Source organism: Ovis canadensis, chromosome 1 (genome assembly GCF_042477335.2).
Source record: "Ovis canadensis isolate MfBH-ARS-UI-01 breed Bighorn chromosome 1, ARS-UI_OviCan_v2, whole genome shotgun sequence".
Classification (NCBI taxonomy): Eukaryota; Metazoa; Chordata; class Mammalia; order Artiodactyla; family Bovidae; genus Ovis; species Ovis canadensis.
The window spans coordinates 223234632-223250103 of NC_091245.1; the positions used below are offsets into that span (position 1 = coordinate 223234632).

Genomic DNA, 15472 nt, shown 5'->3' on the forward strand with positions numbered 1-15472 from the left:
AGGTGGCTCAGTGGTAAAGAATCTACCTACCAATCAAGAAACATGGGTTTGATCCTTGGCTCAGGAAGAGCCTTTGGAGAAGGAAATGGCAACCCATTCCAGTTTCTTGCCTGGGAAATCCCAAGGAGAGAGGAGCCTGACAGGCTACAGTCCATGGGGTCACAAAAGAGTTGGACATGATTTAGCGATTAAACAACAACAAAATCTCCTTGGGTCATTTTTCTCTTAAACCTTGTACGCGCTGATTCATCCTTTCCTGGATCTGAATTCTGCTGTGAAGTAGTTTGAGGTTTCTCATTTTTACTTCACTCTCTTTTGCATGTGACATGCTTCTTTCTTGATTGGATGTTTGGAGAACTTTTTTTCTTAATATTTGAAATTCAGTTATTGGACCAGGATTGTATTTCAGTATCAGTAATTCAGCATTTCTTAAAGCACAGAAGTTCCTCTTTGTTTTCAGAGAAATTTTCTTTTGTCATATATTTGAATTGCTATTCTGTTCCATTTGGCTTTTTGCTGCTAAGAAACCTGTTTTATGTTGGATCTCTTTACAATGTTTACTTATGTTTCTTCAACTGTTTTAAGCTGTTTTTATTTTGCTTTTTATTTACTGTGGTTATCTCAAATTTGTCTCTTATATCAGCATTTCAATTTACAGCTGGTTATAGTCCATTTTTTATGGATTGACCCAATAAATTAGCTCTTTACAGGCATTCTTTTTTTTTTTGGTAATTTTTACTTTGATGTAATTTAAACTTAGAGAATTGCAAGAATGCAAGAATAATACAAGGAACTTCCATATACACTTCACCCATTTCATGATCTGTTTGTCTTACCTCATTTGCACATGTGTACACACACACACACACACACACACACACACAAATACGACTTTTTTTCTGAACCATTTGAGGGAATGTTACAAGAATCATGACCCTTTTCCAAAAATATATTTTAGTGTATTTCCTACAAGCAACAGCTTTTTCTTATGTAACCGTAGTACAGTGATCAAAATCAAGAAATTAAACATTAATACATTGTAATTCTCTAACCTTCAGTACATATCGAATTTTTTAAAATTGTCTCAGTGATGTTCATTGTAGCATGTTTTTTTCTGGTGCAATGTCCAATCCAGGAACAAGTTTGCTTTTCCTTTTTGATGTCTGACATGTTGCTGTTTGATCTTTTAAATTAGTTTTATTCTTTTTAAAAATGTCATTGTTATTACTTATTCTGTAACCAAAGGACTTATGAGGGAATTTTCTTAGGGTCTTGATCTGTTATCTACCAGATTGCTCTATCACTTAATTTTTGTGTGCAGCGAATTCTTGGATTCCAGTTTGTTTGCTGTCCTTTCCTTGCATCTTACTTGTTCACATGTGTTGTGAGTGGCTTTGCTCGCATCTTCTGCCGTTTCTGATATAGTGAGACTGCATTCTCCCTAAAGTCTCCTCTCTCCTCGCTACTTGTGCTAGATGTGTCAATCTTCTCAATGGAGCTTCTGTTTGTGAGTTGGCTATTGACTCTGTTCTGTATCCCGCTGGCTCAAAGGCACAGGGAGAATACGTGAAAGACTGAGTTCAGCTTCCTTTATTGGAGGATCTGGGCTCTCTTGTCTTTTTCTGGATTTTATTGAACACCAGTCTTCATTGGACCTGATTTCAAGTGGGTTTTGTCTCTGTTAGGACACCTGTGGGTATGTGATTTTCTTGCCTCCACTAAGATATTATGGCAGGTGTTCAGGGCTTAAAAATATTTTCAACATTTTCTCCTTGCTTTCCCCTTCCCCACTGTTTTTCCGAATTTCTTATGGTATTGGTAAGACTTGTGAGCACTTTAGATGAACTCTCCTTTTCCTGTCACTAGTTTGTGTGCACACTGAGTGGAGGGAGAAAGGGCGTGGACAGAGTAGGCCCCCAGCTGTACCTTAATGAATCTTCTGTTTATTCCTTTGGTTGTCCCTTGTCAAGGTTTATTATGTGAATTTGTATCTCTTCCTTTGGTTCCACTTATGATTTTATTTTATTTTTAATTTTTCTCCCTTTCCTATTCATTTCATTAGGGATTGGGGAAGAAGAAATTGTGATTCATCTTTACTTATCATTCACTTCCCTAACTCAGCTTTACTAAAAATCAAACATAAATATGCTTAGAGGTAATTCTCATGTTAAAAGTCATTTCTAGGGACTTCCCTGGAGGTTCCGTGGTTCAGACTTTGCCTTCCAGTGCAGAGGGTAGAGAGTCAATCCTGGTTGGGGAGCTAAGATCCCACATGCCTAGTGGCCAAAAAACAAAACAAAACCAGAAACGATATTGTAACGAATTTAATGCTGCTGCAACTGCTGCTAAGTCACTTCAGTCCTGTCTGACTCTGTGTGACCCCATGGACGGCAGCCCACCAGGTTCCCCCGTCCCTGGGATTCTCCAGGCAACAACACTGGAGTGGGTTGCCATTTCCTTCTCCAGTGCATGAAAGTGAAAAGTGAAAGTGAATTCGCTCAATCATGTCCGACTCTTTGCAACCCCATGGACTACAGCCCACCAGGCTGCTCCTTCCATGGGATTTTCCAGGCAAGAGTACTGGAGTGGGGTGCCATTGCCTTCTCTGAACGAATTTAATAAAGGCTTTAAAAAAAGGGTCACATAAAAATACCTTTAAAAAATTTATTCTAAAATGAAGCATATCAGATCTGAACTAGATCAAAAGGATAGTAATACAATTTTTAATCAGAAGATGAAGGTTGTCTTATTTGGTAAATTGATCAATTTCATTATTTACAAAGAAATACTTTACAAACAGTAGTTTTGGGTTGTTTGTCTCTAACCTGTCAGCTTTTTTATTTCGTTTATCAGGTTTGTTCTTATGTGCTTCACCTTTCCCCTGTCACTCATTTCTCATACACCCAAACCAATATTTTCACCAGAATACATAATTTTTCATACATTAAAAGCAAGTACACACTACATAGCCTGTGAACTACCAGAGCTTTTTGATGGGTAAAGAGAAGAATGTAATCACTTACACACAGTCCACCGAGGAATGGCTCTCTTTCTATTTGGGAAGATTGGCCTTGGATGAATGCACAGCTTTGCAGACATTCACCTGGAGCTGAGGAAAGAAGAGGACTGCACATCAGCTAAATTTTACCAACAGTCAGGGAGGTGACAGCTGCGGTGGTGCAATCAGGCTTTATTCTAGAAAATTCATTGATTCTGCACAGACTTTTATATTCTGTTCAGCATCAATGAGTAGAAAAATTCCACTCACATGTCACTACTCATGGTGAGTTCTGAAACAACTCTCAATGAAGCCTGGTCTCACACAGATACAGCTACACAACTGTACTCATACAAATGTAAATGGGTGTACATTCCCGTAAAAGCTGCCTTTTTTGTAAGCAACAAACCTTATGATTTATTTTATGTCAGCTCTAGGATATCTCCACTTCCTCCAAGTTCTAGGAAAAGAGCCCTGCCAAAGAGTCTGGAGAAGAGAAGACAGGAAATAATTACATTGAGTAGTGTTTCTCCTTTGACTCCAATTGCTGAAGCTGACAATAGAGTCATTTCAGAAAGAGATGGGGCCAGTGGGAGCTGAAGATGTGTGTGTGTGTGTGTGTGTGTGTGTGTGTGTGCAGGCTGAATCAGGAAACAGGGAGCAGCAAAGCAGGGTGGTTGAGAGCCAGGCTCTAGGGCCAGGGGTTTGGTTCTGAAACGTGGAGCTATGAATTCCCAGCTTTGTGACAACAGACAATTTATTATACTTTCTTAAAACTCAGCAGTGGCCACAGGACTGGAAAAGGTCAGTTTTCTTTCCCATTCCAAAGAAAGGCAATGCAAAAGAATGCTCAAACTACTGCACAATTGCATTCATCTCACATGCTAGTAAAGTAATGCTCAAAATTCTCCAAGCCAGACTTCAGCAATACATGAACCATGAACTCCCTGATGTTCAAGCTGGTGTTAGAAAAGGCAGAAGAACCAGAGATCAAATTGCCAACATCTGCTGGATCATGGAAAAAGCAAGAGAGTTCCAGAAAAATATCTATTTCTGCTTTATTGACTATGCCAAAGCCTTTGACTGTGTGGATCACAATAAACTGTGGAGAATTCTGAAAGAGATGGGAATACCAGACCACCTGAATTGCCTCTTGAGAAATCTGTATGCAGGTCAGGAAGCAAGAGTTAGAACTGGACATGGAACAACAGACTGGTTCCAAATAGGAAAAGGAGTACATCAAGGCTGTATATTGTCATCCTGCTTATTTAACTTATATGCAGAGTACATCATGAGAAATGCTGGACTGGAAGAAACACAAGCTGGAATGAAGATTGCCAGGAGAAATATCAATAACCTCAGATATGCAGATGACACCACCCTTATGGCAGAAAGTGAAGAGGAGCTAAAAAGCCTCTTGATGGAAGTGAAAGAGGAGAGTGACAAAGTTGGCTTAAAGCTCAACATTCAGAAAACGAAGATCATGGCATCTGGTCCCATCACTTCATGGCAAATAGATGGGGTATCAGTAGAAACAGTGTCAGACTTTATTTTTTTGGGCTCCAAAATCACTGCAGATGGTGACTGCAGCCATGAAATTAATAGACACTTACTCCTTGGAAGAAAAGTTATGACCAACCTAGATAGTATATTCAAAAGCAGAGACATTACTTTGCCGACTGTCCGCCTAGTCAAGGCTATGGTTTTTCCAGTGGTCATGTATGGATGTGAGAGTTGGACTGTGAAGAAAGCTGAGCACTGAAGAATTGATGCTTTTGAACTGTGGTGTTGGAGAAGACTCTTGAGAGTCCCTTGGACTGCAAGGAGATCCAACAAGTCCATTCTGAAGGAGATCAACCGTGGGATTTCTTTGGAAGGAATGATGCTAAAGCTGAAGCTCCAGTACTTTGGCCACCTCATAAGAACAGTTGACTCATTGGAAAAGACTCTGATGCTGGGAGGGATTGGGGGAAGGAGGAGAAGGGGACAACCCAGGATGAGATGGCTGGATGGCATCACGAACTCGATGGACGTGAGTCAGAGTGAACTCTGGGAGTTGGTGATGGACAGGGAGGCCTGGCGTGCTGCGATTCATGGGGTCACAAAGAGTCGGACACAACTGAGCGAATGAACTGAACTGAACTGAATCTCTCTCTGTATCAGTTTCCATGTGTGAAAGATGAGTATGAGAATAGGCCTTATCATAAATTGTTCAGTGATTGGATTATATATTAAATACTCTATTTATAAAAATTTTGCACTTACACACACTCATGCACTTTAACATTGAAGTGCTTAGCACGTAGTCTGTCCTGAAAACACTGTTAAATTATATAAGAAACCAATGGGCAGTGCTTTGGACATACAGTAAGCTAAGGTGCTCTTGGCAAGTCCAACTTTTAGTCAAAAACATATAAAATCTGTTTCTATTCTAGAACCATGTTTTCTTCTGGGCCACTTTGAGAATTATAGTTAGCTCTAGTTCATACTATAATTATTCCTCCACAAGTACCTTTGTAAATAACACTAAATTCTACTTATGCTTTAGTATTTCAGTTATGTTTGACCCTTTGTGACCCTTTGGACTGTGTGTGCCAGGCTCCTCTGTCCATGGTATTCTCCAGGCAAGAATACTGGAGTGGTTGCCATTTCCTCTTCCAGGGGACATTCCAGACCCAGGTATCAAACCCGTGTCTCCTGTGTCTTCTGCATTGCAAGTGGATTCTTTACCACTGAGCCATTACCAAGGCTTTTTTTTTTTTAATCAGTTTTTGGATATTGCTATAGCCTGAATGGAGAAGGCAATGGTAACCCACTCCAGTATTTTTGCCTGGAGAATCCCAGGGATGGAGGAGCCTGGTGGGCTACAGTCCATGGTGTTGTGAAGAGTCAGACACAACTGAGCAACCTCACTTTCACTTTTCATTTTCATGCAGTGGAGAAGGAAATGGCAACCCACTCCAGTATTCTTGCCTGGAGAATCCCAGGGATGGAGGAGCCTGGTGGGCTGCCGTCTGTGGGGTCGCACAGTGTCGGACACGACTGAAGCGACTTAGCAGCAGCAGCATAGCCTGAATAACTTGGAAATATCAGAAGATTTGCATTATGAGAAAATATCAGTAATCAAATACAGTAAAGCATTCACTTCTTTACTGCTTATAAATGATTGTTTGGGGCTTTCTCTGGTGGTTCAGTGGCTAAGATTATGTTCCCAGCGCAGGGGGCACAGCTTCAGTCCTTGCTCAGGGAACTGAAATCCCACATGCTACACGATGTGGCCAAAAAGAAAAGCCTCATTTGTTTTAAACTCATTCTGACTTGTTTGAGTGTTTGTGGTCCTTAAATTCCTTTGGCAGTCCTATGCTTGTACAAGTCTGCAGGTACTCAGCTGAGTAATTAAAGACAGAGAACTTTTTCTTAAATAAGAAAGAATAAAAATCTACCTGATACTGGTACAAACTACAGTATGAAGTAAAATAGTGAGGCAGTGGTTTCCCGAGTAATTAGAAGGTTGACCATCAAGTAAGATATTAAACTGTAAAATGGCTAGTCAGAATTATAGTCAGTTAATTAGCTAGATAACCCTTGTAAAGACAGTCAGGTGAAACTGAATTAGAATGGCAATTTTTTTGCTTTAGAGTATCTTGGAATTTTAGGGAAAAAAAAATTGAGCGACACGTAAAAATGAAAGTCAACATATTAAAAACATTCTGATGTAGGAATATGAAGCCATTCAATGAGTCGTAATAATCACTGTTTGTTCTTATATGAACTGTTGCTCCATTTAATCTTCATAGCTATCCTGTTGGTAGATGGGTGAGGAAGTGGTACTTTTGGTCTCCCCTGTGTGGCTACAGTAACTGAGAATCTGGATGGTGCCGTGACTGCCTCCCCTGGGTGCCCAGAGGCACCCACGCACAAACCCAGGCAGGTCTGCCCCACGTTCCTTTGTCTGACCACCAGACCTGCGTGCCACTTAAATAATTTGAGATCCTTCCTTCAGATCACTATTGTGATCACTTGAGAGGCAGAAGGTGTTGGGCAGAGTGAAGGCAAAGGAAAGAAGGGTTGAAGGATAAATGAGGCAAGACAGTGGAGGAGGGGAAACAGGCTGGTGGGTTGGGCGTGGGCTCACAGGTTGCAGGGGGAGGGTCCTGATGGTCATGTCTCCTGAATATTGGGATGTCTTATGTATGCATATCTAGTCCTTTAGAAGTGGTGCTTGTTTTTGTTGGTGGTGGTGAATTATTTACTGGGAAATTGCCTGTATGCTTTGTTTCTGTTCCTTGAAAGGGGTTAACCTGTCATTTGGTCCTTCCTTTCCTCTTTACTCCATTTCTTTATTCATGTGTGTTTATTTCTCTGTAGAATAAAGTTTTATGTATGTGTTTTAAGCAACCCAAGTTTTAGAAATACACTGTGGAACTTTGTATATAGTCAATTTTCCCTCTTTGCCATTCTTTATTATTGCATTTAAGAGATTCTTCAGTGATCAGAGAACATACACATATCCCATTTATTCCAGGGATAGGAAAGATTTAACTTCAACCCACTCTCAACAATCAGCTGATTTGACAGTTATAAAGTAAAATCTCCAATGGAAATATCAATACAATCTTCCCTGGTCCCATGTGAGAAAACTCAGAACACTTGGGTTTTTGTATGGTTGACCTTTTAGGTTTTAACACTAACCTGCAGTAGGGTTTTTGTTAGAGTTTTATTTTTTTCTGCCTTGAAAGTCAAGTGATATCACCTCTGCTCCTGTTAACCAAAATTAAATAACTGCTCCTATTAATTCTGAAATAAAATTTTGAGACTGAATAATTATACAAAAATAGTCCCATTCTGTTTGTATAATTTGAATTAGCTTTGTATTCCTTCAGTTAGGACTTGAAAGACTAACCTCTCCTGGTGGGATTCCTTAGATCTAAGCATCACCACTGGGTTAGCCCTGTGGTTCTACCAGTTACAAATCCTGAGCTGACTACTTTCCCACGGGTAACATTCTCTTTCATGGGGTATGTAAAGGGACCTTGTATACCTGTTTTGATTCACCTTGTGGGTGGGTGGGGGAACACCTCCTTGTGGAGAAGATAATAGCCTAATGCTAAATAATTAGATTCTGGAACATAGTGATTTATGAATGTGGTGAGCTGAAAGAGCTCAGGTTGAGTTCCAATTCTTCTACTTGTAGTTGTGTGAACATTTATTGGTCCCTAGTGGGCCGTCAATTTCCTAATCTCCAATAAGTGGGATGGGACAAAAATTTTCCCTAAGGAATCTTTTGTTTTTCTCAGAAGTAATCTTATAGAGAATTTCCAAACATAAACGAGACCAGTGAAAGCTGTCTTGCTTGCTTTGGGGTGGTGGGAGCAGAAGCCTCAACCCTCAGCCTGCTGGATTTCTCCACGTATTGTCATTGTGAATGCTCTGAATTTCTAAGGACACTTTCTGTTATAAATGTATTGATGTCTACCTTCAGTTCAGTCGCTCAGTCCTGTCTGACTCTTTGTGACCCCATGGACTGCAGCATGCCAGGCCTCCTTGTCCATCACCAACTCCCAGAGTTTACTCAAACTCATGTCCATTGGGTTGGTGACGCCATCCAACCATCTCATCCTATGTGGTATCCTTCTCCTCCTGCCTTCAATCTTTCCCAGCATCAGGGTCTTTTCAAATGAGTTAGTTCTTCACATCAGGTCACCAAAGTATTGAAGTTTCAGCTTCATCATCAATCCTTCCAGTGAATATTCAGGACTGATTTCCTTTAGAGTTGACTGGTTGGATCTCCTTGGAGTAAGGGACTCTCAAGAGTCTTCTGTAACACCACAGTTCAAAAGCAACAATTCTTCGGTGCTCAGCTTTCTTTATAGTCCAACTCTCACATCCATACATGACTACTGAAAAAACCATAGCTTTGACTAGATGGACCATTGTTAGCAAAGTAAATGTCTTTGCTTTTTAATATGCTGTCTAGGTTGGTCATAACTTTTCTTCCAAGGAGTAAGCATCTTTTTATTTCATGGCTGCAGTCACGTGGTTTTGGAGCCCAAGAAAATAAAGTCTGTCACTGTTCCCACTGTTTCCCTGTCTATTTGCCATGAGGTGATGGGACCAGATGCCATGATCTTAGTTATCTTGCAGGAGGGATATTCTATTTTTTTTAATTTAAATTTTATTTTTTTACTTTGAAATACTGTATTGGTTTTGCCATACAAGGAGGGATATTCTAAGTTCATTTTTGTAGGGGAATCTCTGCTTGCTCGCAAACTTCAAGTTAATACTAACCACCCCCAATTATCTTCAGTCAGGGGTTTAACACATGCAGGCTGGTGTTTGGTCTTTCTGATCCTGTCACTTTCATTAAAGTGAAGGGAGGAATGCATGCTAAGTCGCTTCAATCGTGTCTGACTCTTTGAGACCCTGTGGACTGTAGCTGGCCAGGCTCTTCTGTCCAAAGGTTTCTCCAAGCAAGAGTACTGGAGTGGGTTGTCATGCCCTCCTCTAGGAGATCTTCCCCACCCTGGGACTGAACTCCCCTCTCTTACATCTCCTGCATTGGCAGGCAGGTTCTTTCCCACTCCCACCACCTGAGTAACCCCAGGAATAACAGCCAGTACTTTTAATAGTTTTAAAAGTCACCATAGCATAACCTCTTGTAGAAGTTAGATGGCTCTGACAACAGTATGTCTAATGTAATAATCATATTTACTTCTATACTTGATATTTTGGTAGTTCATGTAAGGAAGGTATTGCTTACACATTTGCTTATTGAACTTGCACTATTTGTCCTTACTCAAGCTGAATTAGGAGAAGGCAGTGGCACCCCACTCCAGTACTCTTGCCTGAAAAAAACCCATGGTTGGAGGAGCCTGGTAGGCTGCGGTCCATGGCGTTGCTAAGAGTTGGACACGACTGAGCATCTTCACTTTCACTTTTCACTTTCATGCATTGGAGAAGGAAATGGCAACTCACTCCAGTTTTCTTGCCTGGAGAATCCCAGGGATGGAGGAGCCTGGTGGGCCGCCGACTATGGGGTCATATAAATTTGGACACTACTGAAGCGACTTAGCAGCAGCAGCAGAAGGCTGAATCACAGGCCAACTTCAGGGAAAAGAAGATTTAAGGCTGTTCCCCTTTCACATACACATGGTTATTATCTACCCAAATAAAGCAAGGCAGTCTAAAAGAAAGAGTAGCTTTTCCAAAACTAACCTTTGCCTCAGACTGTGTGGGGGCAAACCTTTTATTTCTTAGAAGACAAAAAGATATAATAAAGTGTTTAACATTCAGGCAAGTTGAGAAGTTGCACAATATCGTAAGTTTAAAAAAGATTGCTTGTATTTCCTTGGAACTTTGTAAATTTTCAGAGCATTTGTCACTTAAGTATAGTGTATGTTAAAAATCAATGTGGCTAGGCAAAATAAGTCAGACTGCTGCTTAGTTGCTAAGTCGTGTCCAACTCCTTTGAGACCACATGTACTGTAGCCCACCAGGCTCCTCTGTCCATGGAATTTTCCAGGCAAGAATACTGGAGTGTGTTGTCATTTCCTACTCCAGGAAGTGAACCCCAGTCTCTTACGTCTCCTGCATTGCAGGCAGATTCTTTACACCTGGGAAGCCCCTATCCTTGTACTGCTTGAAGTTTACTGAGTAAACTTTCAGCACCATATGCTCTGTATTTGTTTCTTGAATTTATGTGTTGACAATGCATGAAATAAAATATTTCAGATCCTTCAGAAAAACTTTACAGCCTAACCTCAGAAGAGTTACCAGCCTTCAACAACCATTTGCTGAATATAAGTCAGACTACCCTAGATTTCCTTAAGACCTCATGTGCGAGGGGTCTCTGTGGATTTCAGGAACAGAGGTAAGTTAAATATGCTGCTTATATGTACAAAGAGTGCATTGTAAAATTTTTGACAACCCCCAACTAGTTACCTTTACTACACAGATATTGTCCTCATGTGTGTACTTATATGGCTATTCTTTATAAAATGTTTAAGTGCTTTGCTAACCAAATATCAGGATTTAGTGAAAGGCTTATGAAGTTGTTGCTTTAATATGAAGAGATAATTCTCTGCTGCACAATGTGTGTCAGGAAAATGGAAAGACATTTGGAATTTAATAATCCTTCAGTATTTCTTCTTATATTGAAAAACACTTGCCTTACTTGTCTTCATTAACTTACTGAATTTCAATACTTTGCATTCATAGACTCTTACTCAACGTGAATAAAGTTTTTAGAATAAAATATTGAGAAGTCTCCTTTTTGAAATCAAGTCTAGATTGTTAATGATGTCATTTTAATCTGTATGACTTCATTCTTCCCTTACACAGGATAAGAGCATTTAGAAATGGTGATCAGTTTATAAGGAACATTGATAAAACTAATAAATCTTCAGGAAAGTAGTCTATCATGTCAAGGTGTTATGGTCTCCTAGAATTCCCTGCAAAAGGAAGAGTGATTCTTCTAAACAGACTGAGAAAAAAGTAAAATAAAATCCCCTTGAATTGTAAATTCCTTTGATTTGTTGAAGTCTAATATTGTAGTAAAAAGGAATCAAAAGTTCATATTCTGTCTTTCTGAAGGAGAAAATCATTTATCTGTGGTCCAAGGATTTTTCCATTTCTAATACCACTTACATTTTTTTTTAAAGGGATCAGTATAAAGTTGCTGTTATTTTCCCTAAAAATAAACCAAAGTTACTAAACCAACTTCATAAAAAAGACATTTAGGACTAAATATAAAGGGATTATATTAATAGAATAAAGCATAATTCTTTAAAATTAAAAATTTCATGAAAAAGTTATTACCTTGTCCTTCTTTTCTCTATTTAGACCAGTGAAAGGTTGGTTTTTTTTGTTTTTGTTTTTGTTTTTAATCACATTTAAGATCTAAACTGGACCACTGACAAGACTTTACGAAATGCTGGTTTAGCTTGTTTGGGGCATAAAATCCAAAGAAGAGTTCTATCCATCACAGGGTGAAATATTTTATATTATTTAGTAGTGTACATGGGCTGAAATTTTTAATAACTTGGATGAAAATATTTGAACTATGAGGACTCCTCTCTGTGCCCCCATACTACTTCTTACCCCAAGCCCCACACAGCAACACACTAGGGTTTCCATGAGTTCCTTTTCACCATAAGATGCAACAAAGTAAAAGAACTACATAGTTGCTGTCATTAATTTTGGCTTTGGCATATCTAGACTGGCTATCCACATGGTCCTAATTTACTGTATACAAAGGAAGTGATTAATCTGGCAGCTTATTCACTGGGATTCTGTTAAACAACCAAGGTAATGATGAATGTTCTTAACAAGAACCTGGAGGCTCTGCATTTCTGAAGTACCTTCTGAGGTATCATCAATGAAAGATGCAACGAGAGACCATGAAATCTCTCCTTGGTTCCACTGTGGCTTTATCTCTTGAGAGAGGGAGAATGATGAGAATCACAGAGGCTTGGTTTATTGGGCACATTGGGAGTTATGGTCTCAGTCTGAAACAGCCTCCCTCATGTCTGCCTGCCTCCAATTACTTCAGTGTGTGTAGTATTGATCAGAAGATAAATGGAGAGTTGAAACCTGGTTCTGTATATTGTGTATTGACCTTTTAATGTATTTCCAGCTCTTCTGAAAAGGATACTGGAATCCAGTCTTTGCTGACAGTTTCTGAAAGCAGTACGGATGAGGAGGAGGAAGATTTTTTTGACAAGCAACATGTCATTACACTCCCATGGTCAAAGAGTACCTAGTGATCATTCATTACTTTTTCCATTTTGTACACAGAGTAAAGCAAACCTGAAAAAATTTATCAAGTGATTACCTGTCCGGGTGATAGGGATTTTTGATTATTGTCTCTGATATTTCAAGGTTTACAGACTAATAAAAATTAGTGAAATTATAAGTTTAAGGACTTTTTCTTCCAGATTGCAGATTATATTAGTAACATTCAATGAAATTTAAAAAATAAGTTGTAACTGTGTCTCTAAGAACTTATCAGAAGGTAGTACTATTGCAGGAAGGTAGTACTGTTGCAAGAAGGGGGACCCCTTCCAGGGCCTGAAACTGGGCTCTTGTCTAACACTTGGAAATGAATTGTCTGAGGAGACACATGTGCTGACAAAGCAAGAGATTTTTTTGGGAAAGGGCACCCAGGTGGAGAACAGTAGGGTAAGGGAACCCAGGAGAACTGCCCTGCCATGTGGCTTGCAGTCTTGGGTTTTATGGTGATAAGATTAGTTTTCGGGTGGTCTTTGGTCAATCATTCTAATTCAGAGTCTTTCCTGGTGGTGCACGCATGGCTCAGCCAAGATGAATACTAGTGAGAGGGATTCTGGGAAGTGGACGGACACATGATGTCTCCTTTTGACCTTTCCCAAACTCTTGCGGTTGTTGGTGGCTTATTAGTTCTGTATTCCTTATCAGGATCTCCTGTCATAAAACAACTCATGCAAATGGTTACTATGGTGCCCGGCCAGGGTGGGCAATTTCAATCAGTGTGCTTCCCCTAACAGTACATGATTATCTTTTTAAAATTAATTTATTTTTATTGAAGTATAGTTGGTAAACAATATTATATAAGTTAGTACATGCTTATCTTTAAAGTAATATTTAATTGTTAAATTATATTTTAAATAATTATATCACCAATGTACATTTGATGGCCTAGTTATACTTGACAGTGTCACTGAGGCTGGAATCCATTTTTTACTTTGATGAGTTTTTTCCTTCTTGTTGGTGTTTTTGACATTTACAGGTGTTTTGGTAGCATCAAAAGTTGCTGCTAGAAGAGAAAAAGAGGACCTGAAATAAAATGAACATGATACTTGCCATTCTCTGTTATGGTAAAACAGTGGAAAGATCCCTTAATTATCTAATTTTGGGAGGGCCAGTGTGATGGTTCATTTTGTGTAGCAACTTGGCCAGGCTAAAGTACTCAGATATTGGTCACACTTTATTTTAGATCTTTCTATAAATGTGTTTTTCAGGTGAGATTAACATTTAAATCAACAGACTTTGAGTAGAGCAGATTACTGTCCATAGTAGACTGAGGTCCTCTAAGGAAGAGAGAATTCTGTCTTCAGACTGCCTTCAGGTGAAGCCACCCTTCCCTGGTCCCAAGCCTAGCTGTCCGCCCTGTAGATTTTGAATTTGGTAGCCATCACAACTGGTTCTGTTTCTATGCAGAAGTACAAACTGTGTTTCCCTGACTAGTACAAACACAGTCAGTATGGAGGATTGTTGTGATAGGTTAAAAAAAAACCCAAACTACATTTCAAAGTGTTTTGCTAGTCCTGAGTGCTAGTGGACCCTGGGGTGGTTTGTATTCAAGGTTTCACATAATTTTATAATGAAAGAGCTTCAAAAGGGACAGAAGATGAAAGGAGGATAGTTTTATGGGTGTCACTTTGCAAAGTCTTTGGACAGTTTCTCCTTAAGGCATTTGTTGACTTACCAGAGAAACATCCCTACAGGTTGGCATAACCATTATGTCATCACCACAGCATAGTCATATCTCAGGATTCAAACTCTTTTTAATCTGGATAGTATTATAAGATTCTAAATTCTGAGATTCTGGGTAGACCCCATATAGACTGATGGTTGCCTAGTATAAATCTATCTTTGATACTTTTTTCATGGCATAATAAATTGTACTGGCATTTGTACACACCATCTACTTACAGGGTAGAAAAGACGATACAGAGACCTGTCAGCATTTCTATGTCTTTTAGCATACAAATGCCATTTATAAAAAGTGATTTACATAAGTGAACATGAAGTAATCAGGAAAGCCAATTATACTATCAGAATATAATTTTTTCAAAAGAAATAACTCTAAGAATGTGAGTCCTCAGTATTGTTATTGTTCTGTTAGCACTTCTTCCACCACAATCCCAAAGAGAGACAACAGAGTCACCCTTGAATCTCTATCATTTGTGTCAAAAGCCCTTGTGGTGTCTTACCCTGAGGCCGAATTTTAGTATCTGTAGTTAAAACGGGGATTTCCTCTTCACCTGTTCAGATAGGAAGAGCTGCTATTTTTCTTTTCAGTGTGTCTGCTCAGGTTTAAAGTTTCTCGGCTTTTCTTCTCCTCCTTTGCTCTAAGACATCTTCCTTTCCCTTTTGATGAAAAAGAAAATTGTTTCTCTGGGTGCAATTTGTAAAACTCTACTTTTTTTTTTCTCAGATGAAATGGTAAGAGATGTTATCCTATTCTCATTAGGAAAGTAGGCCCACTACTCTTCCTTCTGTGTATTCAATCATGGCTTGAATCTTTTATTAACAAGCTCAGAAGGAGATTTTATAATATTCTATTACTTTTTATAATGTAAGAATTTTGAAGTAAAAATTAAGATGATAATTAGTTGTCATTGGTGCGTTTCTGGCCAGAATTTGAAATAAGGAATGAACCATTGACTTTGTCATTTGACTTCTAATATTACATTGAAATTAAACATGAGGGTC

At 39.2% G+C, this 15472-nt stretch overlaps 1 protein-coding gene across 2 annotated transcripts in view; it reads left to right on the forward strand.

Moving 5' to 3' along the window:
- Positions 1 to 12908, forward strand: part of ZBBX (zinc finger B-box domain containing) — a 121396-nt gene extending 108488 nt beyond the window's left edge. For both annotated transcript variants that reach the window (XM_069545381.1, XM_069553256.1), the window contains exons 20-21: positions 10730 to 10868; positions 12633 to 12908. In XM_069545381.1, coding sequence (XP_069401482.1) covers positions 10730 to 10868; positions 12633 to 12759 — 266 coding nt within the window. In that variant the 3' untranslated portion in view covers positions 12760 to 12908. The remainder of the gene's footprint in view (positions 1 to 10729; positions 10869 to 12632) is intronic.
- The last annotated feature ends 2564 nt before the right edge of the window (positions 12909 to 15472 follow it).